This window comes from Heterocephalus glaber, unplaced genomic scaffold (assembly GCF_053883595.1).
Source record: "Heterocephalus glaber isolate CG9 unplaced genomic scaffold, H.glaber_assembly_v1.0 deba00001600, whole genome shotgun sequence".
Taxonomy (NCBI): Eukaryota; Metazoa; Chordata; class Mammalia; order Rodentia; family Bathyergidae; genus Heterocephalus; species Heterocephalus glaber.
The window spans coordinates 10,212,237-10,238,729 of NW_028258372.1; the positions used below are offsets into that span (position 1 = coordinate 10,212,237).

A 26,493-nucleotide genomic window follows, 5' to 3' on the forward strand; every position below is an offset into this window, starting at 1 on the left:
CTGCCAAAACTGTGAGCCAGAATAAACCTTCCCTCTTTATACACTGATTCTCTCAGGTATTTTGTTACAGTGACAGCTAACTAACACATGGGGCGATGTATATAAAGTGCTAGCACTTTGCCTATTTGATAAACGTGAGCTACTATTAGTCCTTAACAGTGCTTTTCAGGAATTTCTTCCCGAGTGCAGTTTTTCATAAGAGACCTGGAAGAGCTTCCAGAATCAGAGTCACCATAAGACATGGGATACTCGGCACACTGCCCAGGCCTCCTTTCAGGACCATGGGGTGGGGAAGAGGAGAGAGCTTAATGTGGGTTTGAGGGGCGAAGGTTTATTCAAAGCTCGTGGGAAGAGATGAGGATCCAGTTGGGAAACAGTTACCACTTTACTTCTTTGTTCGTTTGTTTTTGTTTTTGTTTGTTTTTATTGGTACCGGGGATTGAACTCAGGTCCTTGTGGTTGTGAGGCAGGTGGTGGAACCACTGAGCTAAATCCCTGGCCCAGCACTTTACTTCTTGATGGGAAGGACTCAATTCCAAAGTCCCCACCGCAAGCCAGACCTTGTCAGACTCTTTATTCTGAAACAGATGACAGGATAGATGTCAGGGCAACAAGTGAGAGAGGGAGGGTGGCCTTCGAGGCCCTGCCAGTGTGCTGTCAGCACAGGAGGCAGCTGAAGGCCGGTGTTTAATTATCCTGGTGGCTCCTGCATCTGCATTTACACCCCCGGACCCCCGCCTACCCTCCTCAGCTTCCCTTCTCCTTCAGATGTGAAGTAAGATGAACCAAGTGACTTATGGTAGATACACATTTGTCTTTTTATTAAAGTATCAAAACATAAACCTGGATACATAAAACAACTAACTTAAATGCATTTGTTAAAAGAACTCATGGTCACACTGTAAGACCGAGGGCCTTACCAAATGCTCCGAGGAGCTGAGTGCAGTGAAGAACACCCGGGAAGGAACACACCGGACAAGTTGGAAAGTAAAACAGACCTTTATTAGTCTGGCCAGACGGCACTCCCAAAGCAACGTAGTGTAGAGAGGCAACTGGCTCAGAGTCCGAAGCTGTTTTTATAGGGGGTCTCGGGAAGTTGGCAAGCAGAAATACAAAAGCGGAGGAGAGAGATAAAACAGACCTTTTACAGATTGTCCTTAAGATAACATATTCAGATATGGAGTTGGGCAAGCATGACAGAACGCTACGCACACAACAGACCGTCCTGGCACAACAACAAGTGCATCCCTGGAACTTGATGTCTACCTGGTGATCCATAACAGAAGCAGAAAGTTGGGGCCCTATTACAAAGATGGAGTAACTGTTGTTCAGTCTTACAACACTAACCACACAGTGCAATTCTCAGGTCAGGTGTTCTCGCCATCGCCAATTCTCCCTTCCCCTAATCCCCTGTTGTCCGTGGCAGTTTACAGTGGTGTTGAGTCTCACAGCAGCTGGCACAGGCAACTCTACCCGTGGCCAGAGGGTCGATGCAGGGTGTATTAGCCTTCCTGACACGAAGACACAATACCCAACACCCACGACTTAAAGGAGTTTACTTTGGTACCTGGTTTTAAGGGATTCAGTCCATGGTTGGCTAGCTCTAAAGGAGAAACATCATAGTGGAAGGGCATGGCAGGACAAAGATGTTCAGCAGATGGCAGTGGGGCAGCAGAGCAGGGGAACAGTGCAGAGGCAGGGCCTGGGATCAGGTAGAGTTCCTAATTTCACACCTTCGTGACCCACTGAGAAGTGTGCTTTCCTAATCCCCTGGGTGGCTCCCAAGCCAATCAAACTGACATAGTCAAGCTTAACCAGAAGGGGACTTTCCCTTCCACCCAGATAAGACACACAGATTACACATGAAAGAACAGGGAATGGTGCTAGCATCAGGTGACTCTCTACAGAGGAACAGCCCCCATGGGCAATTCAAACAGCAAAATTAGTAAGCCTGCATCATACGTGGTCATTGAAAGGAACTATCCATGAGTTCAGAGAAGCAGGCACACCGTTCAGGCCGAAGAATGAAGTCAGTGTGCAGAACATCACAGAGGAGCAGAGCGGTCAGTTTCATCTCTGGCCTGGGAGTGGTATGTATGTGCTCAGGCAGAGAGCAAGGGAGCCTGCTTCTATTCCAGACCTGAGGGGTCATCTGCCCTGGGAAGTCCAGAAAATTAAGTGGAATACCTTTCTGGGAACTACCACATCCATCCTGCCCCACGCTGTTCTCTCTCCCCCATCCCCTTCCCATTCTTTTTAGTGATATATGCAATACATTTATAATACAGAGACACACATTTGGATGTCACAGCACTTGTAATCCAAGCAGATAATTCCTTCAGAGGAGTGCAGTGCCGCAAAGGATGGTGTTGGAGGCTAGAGTCGGACAACAGGTGTTGCAGACACTTGTACCTTCAGAGAAACTGACAGTTGACGTATTGAGCGATTCAGACTTTATATCGTAGGACCGAACAGCTGATCTAAAGGATATGCTTGGTGACATGTTTCAGGATGTCAATGCCATAGACTGAGGAACAGAATTGAAAATCAACCATCCCACCTGGTGGTGCCCCAAGAAACAAAGGCTCACACCCCAAGATGTTCAAAGGGAATCATCCGCGTCACGAAGAGGGGACAGGTGGGGAGAGACTAGGTTTCAACAACCCACAGATTTAGAAAAATAGAAGCCAGCACGACATTTACATTTACCATGTCTTGGTTCCAACATTTATTACACCGAGAGGAATACTGGGATAAATAATATTTTCTCTTAGAGAAAATTGTAATGATAGTACTGAGGAGGATTTCACAGAAACATCAGAATTTTAACAGACAGTAACCAGAGTCCTGCAGCCAGTGTGAGTGAGTGACCACTCACAGCTTCAAATGCTCCAGACTGGGTTTCTTCACACAGCTACTTGACAAGAACAACGCGTGAGCGTCCAGTAACACGAAGGTCCGGCCATCACTGGCTCCCACCATATGCCTCCACCGACTGGCTTCTGACCACCAGAAAAGGAGAACGCAATAGTCTTCAGCTCTTCTGGCCTAGAAATAACTCCTGACCTATGTCACTGAGTGGAGAGTCCTCGGCTCTTGCAAGTTGGACTTTCTTTGTTTTCTTCCCATGACACCAGAACTGAGTTTGAACAGGACTTGCAGCCCTGTCCCTGACTGCTCCTAATGCCTAGGCGCCATGGGAAAGGAGGCCTCACCCTACTGGCCTGCAGGACGGCTCTGCTCTCTGGGGCTTCCAAGCTCTTCGGGCCTCCTGAACACTCTTGAGACACCGTCCACGGCAACAGACCCCAGACTCTCAGATGCCAGCCTGAGGATAATCACGGAAAGAGACATCAAAAGAGCACGATGCCTAGTTTGGAAAGGAATGCCTTGCGCACAGTAATTCTGGAACACAGCAGCGTATCTGCTAGAAAGCACAGCCCTGGCCTTCACACTTGGATGCCTGCCGCTCTCGCTCCATATGCCCTGAGTGACACTGGGCAGCCGCTGAGGAGGAGATGGCTCCACCCTGCCCACCCAAGGTACAGACACTTCTGTGTGAATCCTGACGGACGGGCAGGACCCTAACCAGGGGCCATTTGGATGGCAAAGAATGGCCAGTATGTTAAGACCTAAATCCTGGAGTTGAGGCAAAGGATGCGCTCACCCTGGTCCAAAGTGGGGAGGCCCAGTGGAGTTGCCATGGGCCCTCTTGCCTCAATGCTGGGATGCTAGAGGTACACCGGAAGTCAGCTTTCCAATGATTTCAGGGTTTTGGGTGGAAAAGGAGCATTCAATGAGGACTCCCCAGTTGCCCAACACCATGGCCGCTTAGCTCTGCAGTGTTCCTTCTTTTATCTGTTGGATGAATAGGTTTCTCTCGTCTTCTGGAGTCCGCCCATTCTGAGCCCGGACAATGCATGTGGGCTGGTGCAGGTTGAGCATGTATATCAAATGCTGCTTCTCATTCTTCAGCTCCTTGATCTGCGCCTTCAGCTAAGCATTCACACTCTCCAGCTTCTCTGACTCCTGAGGGACAAGCGGCAGAGGCATGAGGAAGGAAGCCACCTTGGGGGACACCTGCAGAGGGAACCTTGTCCCCATGAAGACTAGGGAGGGGAGTGTGCAGACCTGGAGAAGCCTTTAAACCTGGGGGCCTCTTCAGAGAAGCTCTGGAGATGCCACCAAGGAGGCTTTGATGCTACCAGGGCCAAAGCTGCAATAGGATCAATAGTTCAGAGATCTCCGCATGGCTCCAACAGCCCACATGCCGGGCACCGAGACCCAAAGGGCTAGGGAGAAATTCAGTCTCACGGTGTTGAGTCTGGGAGTCACTGACCTCACTGAAAAGCTCACCTTCCCCGAAAAAATGTACTCGGCAACACACAAATTTCTTCATTTCTATGGAACCACTGAAGCAACAGCAGGGGCTTCAGGGCCCTGTGGCACCTGGGTTGGTACTCTGCTCTGTCCTGTCCACACTGGGGGAGCGACGTAGCTACTGGGAAGACACAGGGCTCTGAGGCCCACATGGACTGTCCCACAGTGATCCCAAGGAGCCAGGGCTCAAAAGCCTGTGTGAGGCAGAAGACAGGAACCCAAAGAAAAGTAACCACAGCTTTTGGATCCAGGAAAGAACTTGTTTGAGGAGATTAATGAAAGGCTTCTCATATGGAGCCAAATGAGAGCTGGCAATTTCCTTGTGGGAAAACAAGCGGGTGAAGCCTCTTCAGCTGCACTGGCCAGGAGGGTGCTGCATCTGTGAGGAATGGCCAAGGCTGCTGGGAGTGCGTGGGAGGATTTTAATTCATACCTGCTTTTCCTGCACCCAGTGTCCCATCCGCTGTGCTAACAGCTTGGCTACCTCCTCATTCTGCACCTGGCATTTCTGCTACCAACTACCAGGCTTTGTAACTCCCCTTCTGACAGCCACACAGGGTGGCAGGGGCAGGAGTGGGGGAGACGAGGAGCACTCACTTTCTGCAGGCACTCTGTCTTCTCCTTCTTCTTGTTTCGGCACTTAGAGGCTGCAATCTTATTTCGTTCCCATCGCCTTTTTCCTTTCATCTTCAGGGGCTACCTATAAAACCCCAAAGGCTCACATTCAATGCTACCACAAAATGACATGCATTTCAAATTCACTGTCTTTCACTGCCAGCCGAGTCTGGAAAGCGGAGCAGCCTTCACGCTCAAGGGACCCAGGACACCAAAGCCCTAGGCTTTTACACAGAACTCTGCACACAGGCACGCACCCGTGCATATTTGAGAATGAATAACGAAAGCCAACTGTGAAAATACGATGGTCCTGGCACTATTGGTAAAGCAAAATCTTAACCTATTTTAGGTATGGATTTGGACTTTGGATATTAATAATTATTGAGGCTGACTATAATCGTTTAGAACAGGAAACAGATTCTGGTAAGAATGTCCCTTTCCCCTAAATGTGGAGGGACCTCCAGACCATCATGTGGCCACCCTCTCTGCCTGCCTCTTCTCTGATCCAAGACCCAAGGGCAACTCTGTTCATCTCTATGTTCATGTGAAGCACTGTTTTACCAACTTCCTGAATTTGGGAGATGCCTGTGGAGCTCCTGCAGAAGAGGGACTTGAGTCCATCCCAACCAAGGTGGCATAAATCAGCCCATGGCTGGGGGCTGTATGTGGGTGGGGAACCAGAAGCATCCACTGACTGAGCCAATAAATCTATACTGGCCTCCAAGCCTGTGCCTCCCCCATGAGCCAGCCTGGGGCTCCCGGAGAACAAAACCCTGTCCTGCTGCTTTGGGATACGGTGTCCATGGCAGTCCCTGGCTTTGTCTGGACTGATAAGGGACTGGCATCTGACCACTGGGCTTGGCTTAGAGACCAGAGTCGAGCTGGAACGAAGCACTCATGGTGAGCTGGGCGACCCGAGTGAAGGGACTGAACTACGGGGCTTGTAGGTGAGGACTTTGACACATCCTAACCCATGGCTTCTCCAAGAAGCTGTACCCAGGGAGCCTCCATCAAAGACCAGGCAGTCACCTCAACAGACTCTGTGGCTTTTCCCTCTCTAGAGCCAGGAGCAACCAGCTTGGGGCTTACAAGGCCCACTCACTCGCCATCAGGCCTGGGCCTGCCCTCCCTGCGTTTCCAGAGCTAACTGCTGCCCAGGAAGGTGTCATTGCGCATGCACATGTGTTTGGGCTGTGTGCGCATGCGCTTGGGTGCACACTAATGCCTTATCCTTAGGGGACTTGCCACCCTGATCCCTAGGAGTGGTGAAACTGCTATTGTATGGACCTGTGTTGGACTCATTTTAATTGGAGGTGGTGCAGACAAATCGTTTTGCCCCAGTACAGCAGAACTTACGAAATCCAAGCCCAGCTGCCTGACCAACTCAACCCATGTCCAAATCACTGGGATGCAGTCCTTGCCCGCCGGGGGTGGGGGGGAGTGGGGGTGGGGGCTGTGCTCCCATTGGTGTCTTCTTTTCTGGGCGCCACCCACGTGGAAGACCCGCGGAGAGGCAGCCGCAGGTCGCACTCCTCAGCTTGCTCAGAGGCAGGGTCCTTTCTAATGTGAACTTTTAAACTCTGTTCTTAAAATTCTGCAAGTTATAAACAGCTACATCATGCTGCAAACTTGGCTGTCAAAACGGATATGAGTGCTGTGTTCAAATTAAACTTTTGCAGCGGTTAATAAGAGTTGCAAAATGATGCAAGGGGCAAAGTCATCACTTTGCATTTGCTTCCTGGTAATTAATTGTGGTGGACGAAGATGAGGTCAGTTGCTGCTTTCCCAGGAACTGCTCTGCTCAAGCCACCGGCTTAGGCAAGGCTTTTTGTGGTCCTGGGTATTAGCTAGGCTACCAAGCTTTGTTTGGGCTGGGCAGTGTCCAGCTGCTATTTCCTATTGCAAGAGATTATCCCATTGGTGGCTATTTGGGACTAAAAATGCCAAGCCCACCTTTTCTCTACATCCAGGTATCCAGGACACAGGTCTGCATTGTGCTGTGATCCAATACTACACTTCTGCCAAGTCTTGATGTTGTACAAATGACAGGAAGCCCAGAAGCACTACTAGGATTCCTGTCTGTGATAAGGAATCCAAATCAGGGTTCTGGCCACAGGCATTTATTGTTCTTCCTGCTTCTCTCCTGCCAGTTTCCTCCAGACTCATCCAGACCTTCTTTTCAATGAATTCCTTCCTGGTTAAAACAACCAGGCAGTCTTGGTTTCTTGCTCCTAAAAGTGTTCCTCTAATTGAGATGGTTGGTAGCCTGCCCAGCAGCACCTCCCCTTCCCTTTCTCACTAACAGAATCCCAAGTTTCCATTTGTCCGTAGGTCTAGCTGGCACAAACAGATGGATTTGACTGATCGATCCTATCTCCTTACCTAGGTACACAACTGCTTTGGAACTCACTGAATTTGGTACTTGGGACATTTTGACAAGAAAATTTTGTCTCTGTACTCACCCTTTGTTGGGTAATCAATGTGCAGGCTAGATAGAACTTGGCTTCAATTGCTTCTGACTTGCTACGCTCTCTAGCCACAACAATTTGTTTGATACTCATGGTCACACCTCCTGGAACCAATTAACAGCGAGTACAGAGGTACCACTGGAATTAGCCCATGACCCAACTCTGGCCAAAGAGACCTGAGAGGAATCTGCTGGAAAGATTCTCCTCACAGACTGTGCCTTGGCCCATTTCCTGCTTGAGAAACCACCACATGAGAAGGGGAGCTTGGAGCTACTGCCAGTTGAGGAACACAGGTTGTTGGTGTTGGGGTCTGGAGGCTTGGGCTCTCCCTCTGCAACCCTGCACTTCTTCACTCTTCCTTCTCCTCTTAAAGGAAAAGAAACTCAAGCAAACACTTCCATGGGGCCCAGCTTTTGGCGTGCCTGGGCCCCACTGACTATCTTGCAGGCAAACTCCCTCAGGGGTGCCCAGGCTGTGCCTCCTCCACCTTCACCCCACCCTGCTCAGGAGGTCCCTCCACCCAGCCACCTTGGCACATCCTCAGCAGCCTGTCCCACGTCCCCCGAGAAGAGCAGTGAGTTGGGGACTCACAGGCGAGTCCAACTGCTCACTTCCACCCCATGCTGGGCCTGGTGAGGACAGTGTGCCGCGGGATGTGTGGGCCACACCCACTTTTGGCCCCTTTCCCTTCAGGGCTGTCTTCTTCATCCCAGGCCTGTATTCCCAGAAGTCGGCACAGCTTGGGGTCCCGGCGAGTGACAGTGGAGTGAGTGAATGAATGGATGAACACGTAACAAAGGCTGGCAAGATCAGTGAGGCACAGGGCTCTCCACAGCTCCGGGACAAAGCTACAAAACCATGAGCTTAGATTCCAGCCTAGGGTGGCACAGGTGGCTTTAGTCACCCTGGCTGTGGCCTTCATGCTGGGCACCCATGCCCTGCACCAGCCACCTCTGCCCCAGTACCCAGGTCCTCAGCCAGACAGGGCCTCAGGTCTTCCACTGTCATCCAAACAGGGCAGGCTGTGGGGTGTACGGTCCTAGCCAGCAGGGACTGTGGCCCTCCCCGCTGTGTACCCCCAGGGACAGCCTCCTAGTAGGCAATTGGTAAATGTTTTGATCTGAATGTCTTCATCCCCTCCCAACCCAAGGTGACAGTGTTAGGCAATGGGGTCTTGGGGAGCTAATTAGGATAGATTCCTCTCGAATGAGATTAATGCCTTTATAAAAGGAATCCAGGAAACTCCTCACCCTGTCCAGAGCACTCCTCAACTCTCCAGAGCAGATGGAGAGAGTGACACAGACTTCCTTCGGAGGAGCAAAGCTTTCCCCCCGCCCCGTCCTTCCGCAAGCAGCGCCCGCCATGCAGCGCCACACTCAGCACCCAGTAGCTATTGGCAAAGCAGGCCGCGCTCCACGCTTTCCGTTGCGCCTGCGCAGTGCAGACTCGGAAAAGGCCGCCCCCTCGCGGCGCTGCTAGCGAGCAGGATGGAGACTCCGGCCTTTCCGCCCAGAGTGTGGCCCGCTGTTCTACCGCTGCGCAGCACGCCAATAGAGCCCTCCGCGCTGCCTTCAGAGGGAGGTGAGCACCTCTCAGCCAATGAGGTGCCAGGAACAAAGAGCGGGGAACCAATAAAATCGGGGTGGCTGGCCAGTCACGCGGCCTCACACCCGGATGTGCTTTCTGGGTCTGAGAACCAGCTCGGCCAGAGTGTGAGGGGTTCTGCACGAGGGGACGGACTGGGACACCGCGGAGGGCGTAGGCGTGTGTACACTAAGTCCCGCGACTCGCGTGCGTTGGCCGTGTCACGGTCGTTCCTTGGGTGCTGAGTGGGGGCCCAGATCGTCGCGTTCGTGGGTAGATAGCATTGCCCCTGCAGCGCCCTGGAGCCCCTCGTGGTTTTTCACAGGGTGTAGATCTTGAACACGCGCTTCGGGCAAGGGTAACATGAATCTTCTACCCAAAAGCTCCAAGGAGTTTGGCTCTGTTGACTACTGGGAGAAATTCTTCCAGCAGCGGGGAAAGCAGGCTTTCGAGTGGTATGGGACCTACCTGGAACTGTGCGGGGTGCTGCACAAGTACATCAAGCCCAGGGAGAAGGTAAGGGTCGCGGCCCAGGGCCCCGTTCGCGTGCTCTGGAAGGCGGGAACTGCTAATGGTGCTCCTGCCCTCGGTGGGCACACGGGCTGGGTGCCCCTGTGGGACCTGCACTTGCGGGATTCCATGCCTTGTTCCTGCCAAAAGACAGCATTAAAATAGTCTCTAAAGGATTTTCAGTTAAAAGACTCCCGCCCCAGGGCGTCCTTGAATTAATAACAATTCTTGGAATAGTGACTTCTTTAGTACAACACTTAAAGTGTGCTCTTCTGATCCCGCGCAACCTTTCATTGTTGTGTTTATTCAGTAGTTGTTGAGCGCTCACTGAGTTCCAGGTACTTTACTGTATTCAGCCCTTAAGCTACAAGAGAGTTAAGATGTAAGCTCCGCACACATTCCAGAACCGTGCAGTAATAGATTAAGTAGAAGTGCTATTGTCCGGGAAGTAGGGAAAAAGACCCATTTTTTTTTTTTTTTTTTTAAATTTTTGGACCAAGGTCTTGCTGTGTAGTCCAGGTTGGCCTCAAACTCACTGTGTAGCCTAGGCTGGCCTTGAAGTCTCAGTGATCCTCCTGTCTGAGCCTCTGGAGTGCTGGGATTACAAGTGTGTGCCACCACACTCTGCCAAGAATAGCATTTGTAAAGGAAGCTTATGCTAAGCTTCCTGTGTGGCGTTGTTTTCGTTTCTTCTTTTTTTTTGGTACCGGGGATGGAACTCAGGTCCTTGAGCTTGTGCAGCAGTTGGCGAAACCACTGAGCTAAATCCCTGGCCTTGTTGTTTTCTTATATGTGCAGTCATTTCCTTCTTTCCTTGAACTCAGGTGAATAGTCATGCACTTATTTACAAGGGTGTTGGCGCTCAGACATACAGGAAGTCAGGTGGAGATTTAAACTCAGGCCTGTCTGGCTCCATAGCTTATGCATTTCTCCATGAACTATGCCTTTGCAGAGATAGTGACATCGGAGCAGAATTCTGCAGGATGAATGGGAGATTGCTTCACAGAGAGGGAGGCAATAACTGTTGTAACTTCGACTTCAGGATAGCTTAAATGTCTTGAAGTGGAATCCATGGTGGGAGTAAAAGTTGAAACCTTACAAATGTAGTTCATTGTCTGGTGAAGCAAAGGAATGAGTGAATAGATGAAGTAGGCTTCATGCCAGGCCTAAGTGTCTAACAGGAAAGCAGGAGCTTCTAACTGTAGCTACTGTCTTTGGATTCTGTGACATTAATGTGTCATTAATGCATGCTTGTTTGAGAGGACGGCTTTGACTCATTTGTTTCTGCACCTCAAAGCATATAACCTGTATTGTAACCAACTGTGTTTTTCACTAATACTTCTTTAATCCATAGTGTTTCAAGCTGGAGTCTAATGTTAACTGTGATGTTAGTACTTCTGGACAGTAGCATCTCTACCTTTGGAAAACAGGCAGCCGCTAGGGGGAGCCTTACTTTCATAGTGTCGGAAGTGCATTTCCGCGCCTTGATTACGTCCATCTTGCCTGTGATTTTTCTTCCCCAGGTGCTGGTGATTGGGTGTGGCAGCTCCGAGCTTAGCGGGCAGCTATATGATGTGGGCTATCAGGACATGGTAAACATCGACATCAGCGAGGTGGTCATCAAGCAGATGAGGGAGCGCAATGCCCGCCGCCGGCCCCAGATGAGCTTCTTGAAGATGGACATGACACGGATGGAGTTTCCGGATGCCTCCTTCCAGGTGGTGTTGGACAAGGGCACCCTGGATGCTGTCCTGACAGATGAGGAGGAAAAGACCCTTCAGCTGGTGGACAGGATGCTGGCTGAGATTGGCCGCGTCCTGCAGGTGGGCGGTCGCTACCTCTGCATCTCCCTGGCTCAGGCTCACGTCCTGAAGAAAGCAGTGGGTCATTTCTCTCGGGAGGGGTGGATGGTGAGGGTGCACCAAGTGGCCAGCAGCCAGGACCAGGCATTGGAGTCAGAGCCTCGGTTCTCCCTGCCTGTCTTTGCCTTCGTCATGACCAAGTTCAGGCCGGTCCCTGGCTCTGCCCTTCAGATCTTTGAGCTGTGTGCTCAGGAGCAGGGCAAGCCTGTGCGGCTGGAAAGTGCCGAGCGGCTGGCAGAAGCTGTGCAGGAGCGGCAGCAGTATGCATGGCTGTGCGGCCAGCTTCGGTGCAAGGCCGGGCTGGGGAGTGTGTCTCTGGACTTGTGCAGTGGGGACACGGGGGAGCCACGCTACACCCTCCACGTGGTGGACAGCCCCGCTGTGAAACCATCGCGGGACAATCGTTTTGCCATTTTCATCAGTGAGTTGGAATTGCTCCATCTCTTTCCTTGGAAGGGCTGGGGCTGGGCTTGGGCTTTGGTGGATGGGTGTGTCTTGGCTGTTTTTGTCTTCAGAGGGTGGTGGTTCCAGAGAGCTAGATGAGGCTAGGTGTGGTGGAGCAGGAGGAATGGTTTTCTTAGATTTCAGTCTTACTCCTTCTCATCTTCCATTGAAAAGGCTTGAGAAGGTATGACAGCTGTGATGGGAGGGAAGAGTGGAGATAAATTCAGGCAGGTCACACATCACATAGAGGTGTTAGTTAATTGGCATTGAATGATGGAAGCAGTGCTGAATTAGCTGGCCCGTGAGTGAGTTCTAGTCACAGCTCCAGCTTGTGTGCTGAGGGGTCTGGGAGAGTTGGTGTGCTTTTGTGTAGAATTTAGGGAGGCCGTACAAAGTAGCTGAAAAAGGGAACCTGACTGTTTGGGTTCCAGTCATGGAGCAGCCACTTCTAGTGATGTGATACAGAACAAGTTACCTTTCTTTCTGTGCCTCAGTTTCCTCATCTGTGACATGAGATTGTAACTCCTCTTCTATAGTTGTGAGAAGTGTAAAATCTCTTAGAAATGGTTCCTGGCATGTGATAAATGGTTTATAAATGTTATCATTATTGAAGAGAGTAAAGAATACTAGATTTACCTTAATAAAGATCAAGAGATAATGTGAGGAAATGCTTTCAAATGTAGAAAGTTGCAGACATATGCAAAAGATCACGGTCATGCTGGTAATTCGTTTCCTGACAACTGAGCCATTTTTCCAAGTATTTTACAATCCCACCTGTCTGCCTGTGGGAATAATAGCGCACTGGATGTGAGCATGGAATCTGGGACTGAACTGCTTGGGTTTGAGTTCAGCTTTCCCATGTATTAGCTTTGTGAACTGGGGTGAATAATGTAACTTCTGTGCCTGATTTCCTCATTTGTAAAACAACAGTAATGCTACTGCATCTTGGATTACTGTGAGGATTCCATTAGTTTATATTTGTAAACTGCTTGGACTCATGCCTGGCATGTAATATACCTTGTTATTATTGCTGTTTGTCTTGCGTTAAGTGCCTGCTCCCCTTGCTTCATAGACATGCCCACATTCCAGTCTAACCTTGGTCCTCCAGGTCTGATGTGCTGCTTTGCTGGGTGTAGTGAACTAGGGATTGATAGCCCCACAGTGGGTCTCAGGCCAGGAGGATGCTGGTCACGGGTAGGGCTGGCTTCCTGCCATGTGGGGCATAGTGGTTGTGGGGGCACGGACATTCTTCCTAGGACTCCCTGTAACCCGCTCTCTCTTTCCCAGTTCCCCAGGGCCGGGAGACTGAGTGGCTCTTTGGCATGGAGGAAGGCCGGAAGCAACTGGCAGCCAGTGCGGGCTTCAGGAGGCTGATCACAGTGGCCCTTCATCGAGGTCAGCAGTACGACAGCATGGACAGTATTCAGGCAGAGCTGTCGGCCAGAGTCATGGAGCTGGCCCCGGCTGGGATGCCTGCCCAGCAGCAGGTACCAAAGCTTTGGCAGCAGCTTTCACTGGTCTCTGGAGTGCATTAGCAGTGAGGAAGGCAGAGGGAGCCTTGGAAACAGCCAGAATCTGTGACTCTCTGCTGATCCTGAGAGAGGTGTTAGCAGTTGAGGTTAAATGGACTTAAGACGATTTTCCCTTACCCCAGGCAGAGAGAGGAAGGTGAGCAGTTGCTCATTATAGGAACCACAGTGGCATCTGTCTTGGGGTGTGAGAGGGCTCTCATTCTCTAGAAATTGCATGAAGGAAATGTGAATCCAGGCATGGCTATGACCTAGCTTGCCTGGATCACACAGAGTGAAGAGGAATCATCTTGGGCCACATATAAAACGTACAACACAGTTAATGTGTATAGGTAACAAAACTTACTTTTTAAAAGATATTTTTATTCTAACAGGGATGTCCATCTCGTGGGCCGCCGGTTGGACACCCTCCCAGCCTCCAGCTGTTCGTGTTGTGGATTGCCCAGACCAGACTGGTTTTCCTTTCCTACCTTGGAAAAGGATTTCCTTGGCCATTTGCTTCTCTCAACTCTCGTTATCTGAGGGCCTAAGAGAGATAGGGCCAACCCAGCTGAGCACAGTTTTCAGGATCTTAGCATCACTGGCCTGGTATTTTGCTGGGAAGGAAACTGAGGGTTTTGCCAAAATGGTGATATGATATTGAAATTATCGGTCAACACCTGCCTTGTGCCATCCTGGGCACCAGCAGTAGTTGACAAGTGGCTTTATTGTAAGAACTTTATCCTTCTTTTTTTTTCTTTTTTTGTACTGGGGATCGAACTCGGGACCTTGCGCTTGCGAGGCACTGAGCTAAATCCCCAGTCCTATCCTTCTTGATAAGTGGAAAAGCCAACATGTTAATCCCGGGCCCTGGGTTCCCAGCCTGTGGTCCTGTCCACTAGGCCAACTTGTGTTGACAGACAACCGTATGTTTGATTCTTCCTGGAAGACCTTGAGCTTGGTACCCATCAGAGAGACTTTATAGTTTCACCTTGACTTTCTCTCACCAGTGCTCCTGTCTGCAAGGTCACAGATTACTGGTGATTATCAAATACAGTGCCCCGACAAAGAAGATACATAAATGTAAAGATGGTAGGAGAGGTGTAGGGGGGAAATGTATTCTTTCTCCCAAGATTTCGGAAAATGTGGGAAAAAAAGATGACAAGAACTTGAGGAAGAAAGAGATTTCTCCACATTTAGAGGAGTGGTTTCTGTCTTGGATTTTGCTATCTTTGCTTCTTTCTCAGTGTTAGATCCCTTCCTGAGGATTCCTTCTAGATTTTATTCTGCACTGTTGCGAGATTTCTGGGGGGTTCTGATGACAGATTCTTGGGAAGAACCATCTCTAGTGGTTTGGGAGATACGTATGTGTTCAGTTAATTTTCAAAAAGTGAAGTAAAATTTTTGAGGTCCATTCAGAGGCCTCCAGAAGTACTTTAACAAAATGGCAAATCTTTGAAATTGTTCTGCAGATCCTTGATATGGGGATTCCTCATAGGCACACAGAGGGAAGGATTATAACTTCTTGTATCTTATAATTCAGCAGGTGTTTTGACTCTGCCCCTGGCTGTACCTTCAGGTGCCCTTTCTGTCTGTGGGTGGGGACATTGGAGTCCGGACTGTTCAGCACCAAGACTGCAGCCCCTTGAGTGGCGACTATGTCATCGAGGATGTGCAAGGGGACGACAGGCGATACTTTCGGCGGCTGATCTTTCTCAGCAACAGAAATGTGGTGCAGTCGGAAGCCAGGTTGCTGAAGGATGTGCCTCACAGAGGTGAAGTGTCACAGGCATGGTGGGACCTGGATGGTCATGGTGTGGGCTCTGGGTTTGGGGTCTCCATTGTGACAGTGTGGGTGAGCAGCAGGAGAGCTGGAAAGCGTGCTATAGCTACAGATCAGTACCGGATGCTGCTGTGAAAAGCAGGGGATTCTTAGGAGAACAGAACCATCTGTTCAATATGATAGTGATGGAGCAGTTGAGGGAAAGTAGAGGGGGCTCTTTATGGGGTTTCTGCCCTTCCTCGGTTTCCTTTTCCAGATGCTATGTATTGTCTGTGTGGCATGGTGGGAAGATGACAGTGTTGGTGACAGGCAGTCCCATAGCTGCCTGTGCCACTTACTGATCCTGGGTCTATTGACTTAACTGTTCAGTGTTGCCATGTGCCAAGAATGGGAAAGATTGTTAGAAGAAAGAGTTGTTACAAGGGCAAAGAGATCAAAAGTCCTGGTTCAATAATTGGCATAGAGAAGGCACTTAGTAACTACGTCTTCTGTAAAAGAATTTATGAGTAAACTTTGCTCTTGCCAGTTGAGTTTTCCAAGGTGTTACTGTTTTTTTTTTTTATGGTACTGAGGATTGAATCCAGCAGTGTTCTCCCATTGAGCTACACTCCCAGCACTTTTGAGTTTTTAATTTTGAGACAGAGTCTTGCTGAATTGCCCGGGCCAGCCTCAAATTTGTGACCCTTCTGCTTCAGCCTCCCAAGTAGCTGGGATTATAGGTGTGTACCACTGTACCTGGCTGAGCTTTCCTTGATTTTTGAGTGTGCTTTTGCCACTTTCCTTTCCCAACTCCTTGGAATCCAGTGGTGTATGCTGAATGCTAAAATAACCTTCTTAGGGAGAGGGGAAGCTCTGATTTGTAGTTTGCTAACTTCTGTGATAAAAATAGTCCCTCCATGGCCAATTCCGGGCTGTCAATATGATTGATGTCAACCAGTTTATAATATTATTATATATTAACATCTGGTTCTCAAGTCTGGTCAAGTCATGGCTGCTGGTATCCTTTGCTTTCCAAGAACTATGAGAAGCATAGGACTTCATTAGTCTGGATCTCTCATTTAGCCCAGAAGAAACGGAAAAAGGACAAGAAGAAGCAGTGGCCTGTTGAGACTTCTGAGGACCTCCCTCCAGCCCCAGAGCAGTCCATTGATAAGAGTTACCTATGCTGTGAACACCATAAAGCCATGATTGCCGGCCTTGCCCTGCTGAGAAACCCGGAGCTGCTTCTAGGTGAGAGACACCACTGCCTTCACAGTAGAGAGCACGTAAGATTACGGAAGTAGAGGAGTTGCTTTGTAGCTTGAGAACAGTGACTATCAACTCACAAAGGCACATACATACTTTCTTCATCCTAGCTACCTTCTAAGTTAAATGAGTATCAACGTAATTTTTTTTTTTGAGGCACCAGGGATTGAACCCAGGGCCTTTGCACTGAGGTACATCCCCAGGCCTTTTTTATTTTTGTTTTGTGACACGGTCTCGCTGAGTCACTCAGTCGCCCAGGCTTGGCTCGAACTTGAGATTCCCCTGCTTTGGCCACCACCATTCCCAGTTCATTCATGTAGCTTTTGCCTCAATGTGTAATCTTGAATGGTTACAAGTGTTGGTATCTAAATTTTGTTTTCTTATGTTCATTTCTTTTTGAAATTAAGATACAATATTATTCATGAGATAAGTAAAGGACATAGGTTTTAACTTGCTCAGCTTGATGAATGATTACATACATATGTATGTATTATACACATACACATGTTAACATGCATGTTAACTAGATGGTGCACTTAAATCTCATATTTCTTTGCCTTTGGGTAAATGTGTGGCTTTTCAATAGTGTTTTATTTGAGCATGAGACACAATTCTTGAATTTCTATGTAAAGAATCTTTATTTAGTGCACTGATTGGCCTCTCAATAATAACAGGTTTGGATCTGACCACATTAACAAATATGTTCAGATTTCTTTATGTACCTACAACTGTCTTTGCCCGACATCCCCAAGTATGCCTCATTGGGGCACCTTGTGGTTTTGGTCTTTCTTGGTGTTAACAACATCCCCAGGGTCGCAGTTCTTGGATTTACTGTGTCTGTCTCCCTGTAGTCATTTTGTTTCCTGTCTTCCTTCAGTCTCCCTGTGGTTGCTGTGGTTTCTCTACTTAGGGCTGGGGCCTTGTTTTCCTATAGTTTATGGCACTTAGATGGGTCCTCCTTGCTTGGTAGGTCTGTCTTAGAAGGCAGTTATGGCCTTTTGAGTCCAGAGCCAAGCAAGGAGCATCTGTACTGCCTTGTGATCAGGAATAAAATTGCTCAGCCATTGCTTCTCCATTTCTTGGGGTGGGATGTTTTTCTAGTAACTCTTATGGGACTCTTGATACCTTGTCACCTGTGTGCTTTGAGATCTTTATAGGACCCTAATAACAAAACCTTGGTTTATCCTCTGGATCAAGTCAGCATGAAGCCCAATTTTCAAATAACTGAAATTTTCAAATTTCAGTTAACTCCTATAGTCTTGGAATGGGACAGGGAAACTAGGTCTTTAAGTCTTGTATCCTTGAGCAGAGCCAACAGTCTAACTTCCTCTTTCGTCCTCCCAGAGGATGGTATAAAACTTCACAGTGAGCAGGTGGCAAAGTGATACTTTCTTCTTTATTACAGAGACCCCACTGGCATTGTTGGTAGTGGGCTTGGGCGGGGGCAGCCTCCCTCTCTTCGTCCACGATCATTTCCCTAAGTCCTACGTTGATGCTGTGGAGATCGATCCCTCCATGTTGGAAGTGGCCACTCAGTGGTTTGGCTTCTCCCAGAGTGACCGGATGAAAGTCCACATTGCAGATGGCCTGGACTATATTAGCAGCCTGGCAGGAGGAGAAGGTACTGCTGCAGTTGCATCTGGGGGGTGTTGGGGAGACTGTCCCAAGGTTGTCTCAGGGGCCTCTAGAATTCATTTCTTTGAGGAGGCATCAGTATCATTCCAGGGTCTGTTCATTTGTTCATTTATGTTTATTCAGTAAATGTAGAGTGTCAGCCCTGTCCTTAGCACTCTGCTAAGGGTTCAGCAACACATAAAATAGACTTGCCTCTTCACCATTCCAAGGAAGCTGAAGTCTACAGCTAGGTGTAGAAGAAGGAAGACAAGATGTTTGTGTGCATTAGGAGATGTTTCTTATAAACAGTTTGGCTGGATGTGAAGTCAGAAATATAGTAAAAACAACATGCATGTAGATCAGAGGTTCTTAACCTCAGGGAACATTTGTCTGCAAACATATTTTTGGTTGTCACAAAATTGTGTGGGGGACACGCCAGGGGCATCCACTGAATAGAGGCCAAAGATGCTACTAAACATCCTCCCGTGCACAGGACAGCCACTGATGACAAGGAATTATCTGGCTCCGTGTCAGCAGTACTGAGGTTGAGAAACCCTGATGCAGATGTTACTTTGTGGGACTTTTGATAGCCTTCCTGCTACTAGAATTGTAGTAACATTTTGCTATAATAATTTGTACCCTAGACTTAGAACAAAAGGCATATTAATTTTCTATGAGCTCCTCTGCTCCTTTTGCAACTTTGAATACAGATGCAGAGGCTTCCAGGGACTTTGGGGCCTCAGGGAAAAGTCAGGTTGGCTCCATTCTGCTCTGGAGCCCAGGGTGCCCTTCTCTGGTCTGCGCACTCAGTAACAGATTCTCTGTTTTTCCTGAATTAGAATGTCTTCCAGGAGTGGTGTAGCACACCAGGAAGCTGGAGGGTGTGTTTAGGGACTGGGATGGACAAATAGCAGCCTTCATTTTAATTGCAGACTGAGCTTAACTGTATCAGTTTTTCAGATTTCTTCCCTAAGAGCAGCTGATGGGTTTAGGCCCAGGAGATGTGAGGCATCTACCACGGTGCCAGGCATGTGGTGGGTATTTAGCCCATGATGGTGCTGCTGTTGTTATTATCTATAGGTTAGTTTTGGATGGTCCTCGCCATCTTTAACTACCACAACTTTCAGATTACTAGAAGTCTCAGGGATAAAAGTGTGGGCCATCTTTTCCCTTGGACTTCGGTGAGCCAGCACGTTATCTTTATTAGTGACCAAAATCAGGGATAGTGGCATAGCTCAGTGGTAGAGAGCATTTGCCTAGCATCTCCAGAACACCAAACAAATACACACTGAAACACACATACACATGCACGTACACACATGCACAAAAATCCCCACAAATATATCTGTGCTGTGAACAGTAATAGGCATGCAGTAGTCTGGGGGAAGTACTTATTACTGAATCACCATTAGCACAGCCTTAGAATTTGTTAGAAACAGCCAGTGGCATTCCAGGCTTCTCCCTTGTAAAAACTACGTAACATTATAGGAAGGAGCAGATGCAGGTCAACATCTCACTCATGTGGCAATATCTTCTTTCTTGAGCCAGCTCTTTTTCATGTAGAAGAGATGACACAAACTCAGGTTTCAGGACATTTTCTCCTATGAGGGAACATGTGCTATTTCCAGAGTTAAAGTTACTGTTTGCTGGGTCAGCCCTTAAAGGCCCAGTCAGCTACTTTGTCTGGATCAGTGATTCGCAACTCTGTCCTTTGTTTTGTTTTTTGTTTTTGTTTTTTTGAGACAGGATCTTGTTATGTAGCTTAGGTTGGCCTTGAACTCACTATGTAGCTGAGACTGGCATTGAACTTGAGTGAACCTCCTGCCTCAGCCTCCTGACTGCTGGGATCACAGGTGTGCACCTGGCTCACGCCTTGAATTACCTGGAGAGCTGAAGAAAAATATCAGAGGCTCCTATCTCCCTCCTGTCTGAACCCTGTTATCTATCCCAGGGTTTTTGATGTAGTTGGTCAGGAGTAGCGCCCACACTCTTAAGTGCTTAGAAACGTTCCAAGGTGACTCTGATGCTCTGTGGGGTTAACAAGCACACGTGGAGCATGTGCTGTTCTCCATTAATCTGTGTGCCTTTGGAAGGTACCTTTTTTTTGGTACCAGGGATGGAAATCGGGACCTTGCGCTTGCGAGGCAGGCAGCGGAACCCCTGAGCTCAATCCCCGGCCCTGGAAGTTACTTTTAAATGTGGGGGAAGGCCTCATCTTTCCTGTGGGACAGTTTAAACTGATGACAGGGACTTCCCTGGACTGTGGCCCTAACAGACAAACCACACCTGCCTCGTCATTCTTCTGACTCCGCCACCCTTGTCTGCTACAGGTCTCAGAGCAGGCCTGGCGAGGTAGGGGTGTGAGGAGTTGTTTTATCTGGCAAAGACGAAGGCTCCTGCTTCTCTTCCCTAGCACGGACTCACTACGACGTCATAATGTTCGACGCAGACAGTAAGGACCCAGCACTGGGAATGAGCTGCCCCCCTCCAGGTTTTGTGGATCGGCCTTTCCTGCAGAAGGTCAAAAGCATCCTGACCCAAGAAGGTATGGAGCCCCGAAGGTTGGGGGGTGGTGGCCTGTAAAGAATGTTCATCTTTAATAAAATACACAGATGAGTGTGTGTAACTTGGTGAGTTTTCCCAAATGGAACATGTCTATTTAGCAGGACCAACCATAGGACGTTTGTAGCATTCCAGAAGTTTACCTCTAACCCCTTTCCATAGCTCATCCTCCTCCCAAAGTGAATCACTACTCTGTCACCACTGCTTGGTTGGTTGTTTTTGTCCTTCACATAGATAGAATCATATGTCATAGACTCTTCAAGTGTTTGTTTCCTTTTGCGCAGCATGCCGTGAGTCAGCCACAGTGCTGCGTTTACATTGTTCATTTTTATTGCTGTTCACATTGTGTGAGTATACCACTGTTAACATACCCACCATCACTACTGATTTTGGACTTGTTTCGTCTTGCGGGTATTGGAAGTAGTGCTGCCATTACCATTCTAACACAGGACGTGGGGTGAGATACGTTTGCAGGTTTCAGGCATATACACAGGGCTGTAACTGCTAGGTCATAGGTCACATGAATGTTCAGCTTCTGTAGATCCTGCCACATAGTTTTCCAAAGTGGTTGTGGCAATTCGCTTCCCCCCAGCATGGTAACACTGGCTACCACTTGCATGCGCCCTGTGTGTCCTGGACTGGGCCGTGTGTTCTTTAAACTTCACAGCAGCCCGCTTTCAGATGAGGAAACTGCGGTCAAGTGACTTGCCAGGGTGACACTTGTTAAGAGTTGCAACTCCAGCCCAGGTCTTCGTCACTTGAAAGCTGGAGCTCTTGATCTCTGTGTTCACAGACCGTTGAGTGCTTTGCTTTGATGTAAGGTTCTGTAATGGGCCAAGTTGATTTAGAAACTTATTTGCAAGATAACAAGGTAATTTTGGTCTTCTCATTGGTTAAAAGATATTCCATGACGTGTATGTCAAGAATGTAACATCCTTGTGGCATAAGTAGAGTTTTCTTTCTTGGGGATATTACTTCTTTCTCAAAACCATTCTTTGAGAAATGAAGGCATACAGAATGGTAATGTGTTAGCTGCACAGAAGTAAACCTGAAGTTTTCTTGTGGTTTCCATGTTCCTCATACTTTTCTCTTTGTGCCTTTATGCTGCTTGGTCTCCATAAGCTCACTGCTGCTTTAGGTGTGTTTTCTTAGTCCACCGGCCTCTCTGGGACAGAAATTGGCCTTCTCCTGGGAGCTGATCTTTGTCTCCAATATGTCTCCTGAACCGTGGTCAGTCCACTCTTTCTTCCCCACCCTATAGGTGTCTTTATCCTGAACCTTGTGTGCCGAGACTTAGGGCTAAAGGACTCAGTGCTGGCTGGACTCAAGGCGGTGTTTCCTCTCCTGTATGTCAGGCGAATTGAAGGAGAAGTGAACGAGATCCTGTTCTGTCAGCTGCATCCTGAGCAGAAGCTTGCCACGCCAGAGCTCCTAGAAATGGCCCGGGCCTTGGAGCAGACCCTGAGGAAGCCAGGGAGGGGCTGGGACGACACATATGTCCTGTCAGATATGCTCAAGACTGTGAAGATTGTGTAATCGTGAGGCCGTAGAGTCCTCTAAGCGCCCAGACTGGACTCCTGGCCTGCCAGAAGCAAGTCCTACAATGCACAGTACTTTAAAAAGTTGTGGTTTTCCTTGGTTCATACTCTACTACCCGCAGCCTCAAGCTGGGTGAGATTACCCGAAGGTCTGGGAAACTAAAGTCCTTCCCATTCTGTCCTCTTCCGTGTCATTTGGGTCGGTCATCTTTGTTTCCCACCCCACGTCCTTGCGGATGGAGGCTTCCTTGCTGCAACTCTTAGCAGACACTGCATGTCCTAAGAAACAGGTGCCAAACTTCTTAGGACTGATTACAATCAGATTTGATTGCATCTCATTTATTGCTTTGTGTTTGCTTTATGCCTTTCTGTTTCTGTAGGAATCATCTCAAGTGAGATAGAGCCTTGTATGCCAAAAGACTAAGCGGTCTCTGTAGAAGCAGACAGATTTGCAAGAACATCTACTCTTTGTCTCCCTGCAGATGGAACTGTCACTAAAATTGTCCCAGTTTTAGGAATTTGCTATCCTACTCAACAGCTTACCTTAATTACCTAGACATTACAGCCTGAGCCATTTGTCCTGTTCTCAGTGATGGGGATTTGGATAGCTTCTCCATCACTGTATGTCAGGGACCAGGCGGATGGAAGTCTCTGTCATTTCTTCATTCACGTTTACTAAGTGACAGTTACATGCCAGACTGTGTAAAGACCTGTAGTGGAAGTAAAGAAGCTTAAAAATAGCAAAAAACGAAAACAAAACCCCAAACACCGTATTAATAATAAAAGTTAACATGTTCCAGACACTATTCTCAGTGGTGTACATATATCATCTCATTTAATCTGAAATAAAGGATAGTTAAACCAAAACTCCATTAACCCCAAACCTCACTTGATCCAGAAGCATCCGTCATATGTGTTCATCGAGACCATTAAACCAGTTGTTCCAATATTGGCTTGGATTTCATCTCTTAATTATTTTAGGCTTGACTTAGTGAGCAGTACCAAGGAAAATAGACACTGTCACCAGCTGCCACCCTGGTCCTTTAAAATAGACTCTAGTCTCTTGAAGTAAAGCGTATTTCAATGGTAGGTTGTCATCCTCACAAAATTGGCTCAATTAAAGAGGTGTGTGAGTACAGAGTAGTGTGTTTAGATCTTATCTGTTAGAAACAGGTGGTGGTGGGCTGGGGGTGTAGCTCAGTACCACCACACCTGTCTAGCAGGCGCAAGGTTCTGAGTTTGATTCCTGGTGCCAGAAAAAAAAAACCTTAAAAAAAAAACCCATCAGAAATAGGTGGTACTTGCTCTTTGGGGAAGGGTCTTCCTCTGGAACCATGTAAGGAGACGGTCCTTCTTGTCTGAACCCCAAAAGGCTCAGCTTGGCTTTTTTTTTTTTTTTGGTACCGGAGATCGAACTCGGGTCCTTGCGCTTGCACAGCAGGTGGCGAAACCACTGAGCTAAATCGCCGGCCCCGGCTATATGGTTATGCAGTGTTAGGATAGGCTCCAGAGGTTCATGGTGTGAGTTAGAGGACCTTGTCTGCCTTTCCGTGGTCACATCAGCCCCTGGTGCTGTGTGGAGTTCAGAGCAACACACTTCGGTGCCACAGCCGGGTTGGAGAATTAGCAGAATGAGGAAAAGCTACCAAACATATCTCAGGAGGAGGTTCAGGAATTATGGGTTTACTGGTATATGTATTTGTGCACTTCTTCCAAGGTGGAAAGAAGCACTTAGGGATAACAATTGTCCTAAACATTTTTGAGAGACTAAGGGAAAAGTGATCTGACCCTCTGAAGGCTGAAGAAAGTCCAGTGGGGGGAAGTTACAGTTGGGCAGTGCTATAGTATGGATTGCTAATGTCCCCTAAGGGTGATGAAGGGTGGGCCCCTAGCCTGTGACACTAATGGGAGGTGGTGGAACCTTTAGGAGGTGGGGCCTAGTGGCAGGAAGTGAGATCATTGGGGGTGTGCCCTTGAGGGTATTGGGACCCCGACCCTTTCCTCAGATTTTGCTTGCCGGCTGCATGAGATGAGCAGCTTGCTCCAACATGAGTTCTCCGCCATGATGTGCAGCCCCAGCACTGACCCAGAAACAATGGGTCTGCCCAACCATGGACTGAAGCCTCCATGATGCACCTCTCCTCCTTATAATTTGCTTTATCTCAGGTATTTGTTAGAGTAACAGAAAGCTGACTAATAGGCAGTTTCCGTTTAATTTCCTACAGAAAGTAAGTTTGTGCCAGTAGAGACCAGTATGTTCACCAGCTGCAGGCTGTTGACTCAGACACCTCAGGCACTCTCCAGGAGTGAGGACGAGGTTTTGTGGGCATAGAGTCCTTAGCCTGTGGTACCCCATCTTCAGAGAGCATTCACTTCTGTATTGATGACAGGCAAGTGGGCCTTTATGAGAATATTGCCTACCCTTAGGCATGTGGACACAGGAGAAGGGTTGCAAATTTAAATTTCCACTGGCCAAGCAAGAAAGGTGGAAATGTGTGAAGTGAGCATGTTGCATCTCCATCCCATCCACTTCCCCTTTTTCTCCCTCTTGTCTCTTCCCATATTGCCAGATCCCTTTCTGGAAACTTTTAAGGACACTGAAGCTGGGCCACACCCCCAGGGATGATTGAATTGGTCTGGGGTGCAGCCTGTGCATCAGGATCTCAAGCTTTCCAGGTGATGCTGCTGTGCAGCCAGAGTGGAGGACCACAGGGGTTCTGTGAGTGGGTATATGTTAAGGGAATGAGGAAGGAGTTGTGATTGCCATCATTGTCTGGGCCTAGCTCTGGGCTACAAGCGGCAGCTGTCACTTGATATTGGGAATGTGCTCTCCTCCCACCTGCGTGCCAGCCCACCTCTTAGCTCCTTGTCCTTTGAGTGGATTTCCCTTGAGTAATGTTAGGAGATCAGCTTGTCATGTAGGTTAGTTTCTGTTATGGTGCCTAGCAGTTACACTCCCCATTATAACTAGGTCCTGAGTGTGCATCCTGAGGTCTCCTCAGTGGAGCTCAAAGACTAGTAAACCATGGGTAATCCAGTTTCCCTTTGTGGGTTGTCTTGTCCTTTGGTTCTGTAGATTTGTTAAAGCTAGCCAGGTATGATGGTCATACCTGTAATCTCAGCACTCTGGGAGACTGAGACAGGAAGATCACAAGTTTGAGCCCAGCCCGGGCAACTTAGAGACTTAGACCTTGCTTCAAAATGAGGAAAAAAAAAAAAAAAAAAAACAAGGACTGGGATGTAGCTCAGGAGGTCCTGGGTTCAAGCCCCAGTAGGGGGGATAGGGGTGGTTAAAAGGGGCAGGTCTCCTTTTTCTTATTCAGTGGGCATTTTATGGAGAGGCTATTTTGTGACAGATGCTGTGGTTATGTTGAGGATACAAAAAGGAAAAACAGCTGCTACCCACTAGCTGAGGAGACAGTAGGGCTGACACATTCCAACTTGTGCATGAGTTCCGGAACCACTTGTGGATAAAACGTGAGGGCAGCATAGAATGTGGTCAGACGTGTTTCAAGGAGTCTGAGGTCCTCGTTAGAACAGGCAGGAAAGGGTCAGGCCGCAGTGAAAACAGCCCCCTTATGTGACCCAGGGCTAGGCTCTAAGTTTCTAGTTCAGGTTTGAGCTGGTTCCTGTGCTTCCCAGTAGATGGCGCAAGAAATCACATTTAAACCCTGGTATCTAAAACTCCTTGTGGGAGAGTGGTAATTTCATTCGAACAGAATTTCCTGATTCTCCCACGTACGAAGAAAGACTCCTACTTCGCCCATTCTTCTCTCACTTGCCTAGTACTCTACCCACTCAGCTCTTTCCCCTTCGCCCTTTCCCTTCCCTGTGCCTGTGGAGGGAACGCCGCTTTCTCCATTGGTCTCTACGATGGAGCCCCGTGTGGAGGTGAAGACCCCTTTGCCCCACGTTCCTGATTTTAGAAAACAGCAATGGGCTGTTAAGACATGAAGTCATTTAAAGCTCAAAATATGTAAGAAATAAAAATGTAACAGTATGCATCTAGGCCTGAACTAATATGTTAAAAGTTTCCTGCCAGTGCCCTACAGGTCAGTGGTAGAGCACTTGTCTAGCTTGTGTTGGGAACCCGGGTTCAATCCTAGTGCTGACAAAAAAATTGAAAGACAAAGTTTTCTGCCAAGATGTAAGTCATTTATTTAAAAAAAATTTTTTTTTTATTTTTGGTACCGGGGATCGAGCTTGGGTCCTTGCATTTGCGCTTGCGCAGCAGGTGGTGAAACCACTGAGCTAAATCCCCGGCCCGTAAGTCATTTCTTTGTAAGTTTTTGAGACATAATACTTGTACATCTTTATAAAATACATGGCAGGAATGCAGTATGCATATATAATGTGTATACAAAGTGGGGTAATAATATC

The 26,493-nt window shown here is 48.2% G+C and overlaps 2 protein-coding genes and 1 long non-coding RNA gene across 11 annotated transcripts in view; 2 read left to right on the plus strand and 1 right to left on the minus strand.

The window, feature by feature from the left end:
* The window catches only part of LOC101700678 (putative deoxyribonuclease TATDN3), a 30,004-nt gene extending 21,299 nt beyond the window's left edge, over positions 1-8,705 (plus strand). For all 4 annotated transcript variants that reach the window (XM_087194118.1, XM_087194119.1, XM_087194120.1 and 1 more), the window contains one exon: positions 7,382-8,705. The gene's annotated coding sequence lies outside the window, so the exon portion shown is untranslated. The remainder of the gene's footprint in view (positions 1-7,381) is intronic.
* LOC101702777 (uncharacterized) lies at positions 807-8,855 on the minus strand. 2 transcript variants are annotated; one of them, XR_015444324.1, is made up of 3 exons: positions 8,714-8,855; positions 4,978-5,080; positions 807-4,029 (listed from the first exon to the last, which is right to left on the minus strand). It is a non-coding gene; the product is annotated as an uncharacterized LOC101702777 (long non-coding RNA). The 2 variants fall into 2 exon arrangements; XR_015444323.1 differs by having other exon boundaries at positions 807-5,080.
* A 73-nt stretch (positions 8,856-8,928) lies between these two features.
* Positions 8,929-26,493, plus strand: part of Mettl13 (methyltransferase 13, eEF1A N-terminus and K55) — a 59,469-nt gene continuing 41,904 nt past the window's right edge. For 2 of the 5 annotated variants that reach the window (XM_013075350.3, XM_021265426.2), the window contains exons 1-7: positions 9,129-9,563; positions 11,081-11,840; positions 13,151-13,350; positions 14,951-15,146; positions 16,217-16,384; positions 17,805-18,020; positions 20,427-20,558. In XM_013075350.3, coding sequence (XP_012930804.1) covers positions 9,411-9,563; positions 11,081-11,840; positions 13,151-13,350; positions 14,951-15,146; positions 16,217-16,384; positions 17,805-18,020; positions 20,427-20,558 — 1,825 coding nt within the window. In that variant the 5' untranslated portion in view covers positions 9,129-9,410. Of the gene's footprint in view, positions 9,045-9,128; positions 9,564-11,080; positions 11,841-13,150; positions 13,351-14,950; positions 15,147-16,216; positions 16,385-17,804; positions 18,021-20,426; positions 20,559-21,836; positions 23,063-26,493 lie in introns of those variants that run through there. The other 3 variants (XM_004853430.4, XM_004853431.4, XM_087194099.1) reach the window with 3 other exon arrangements.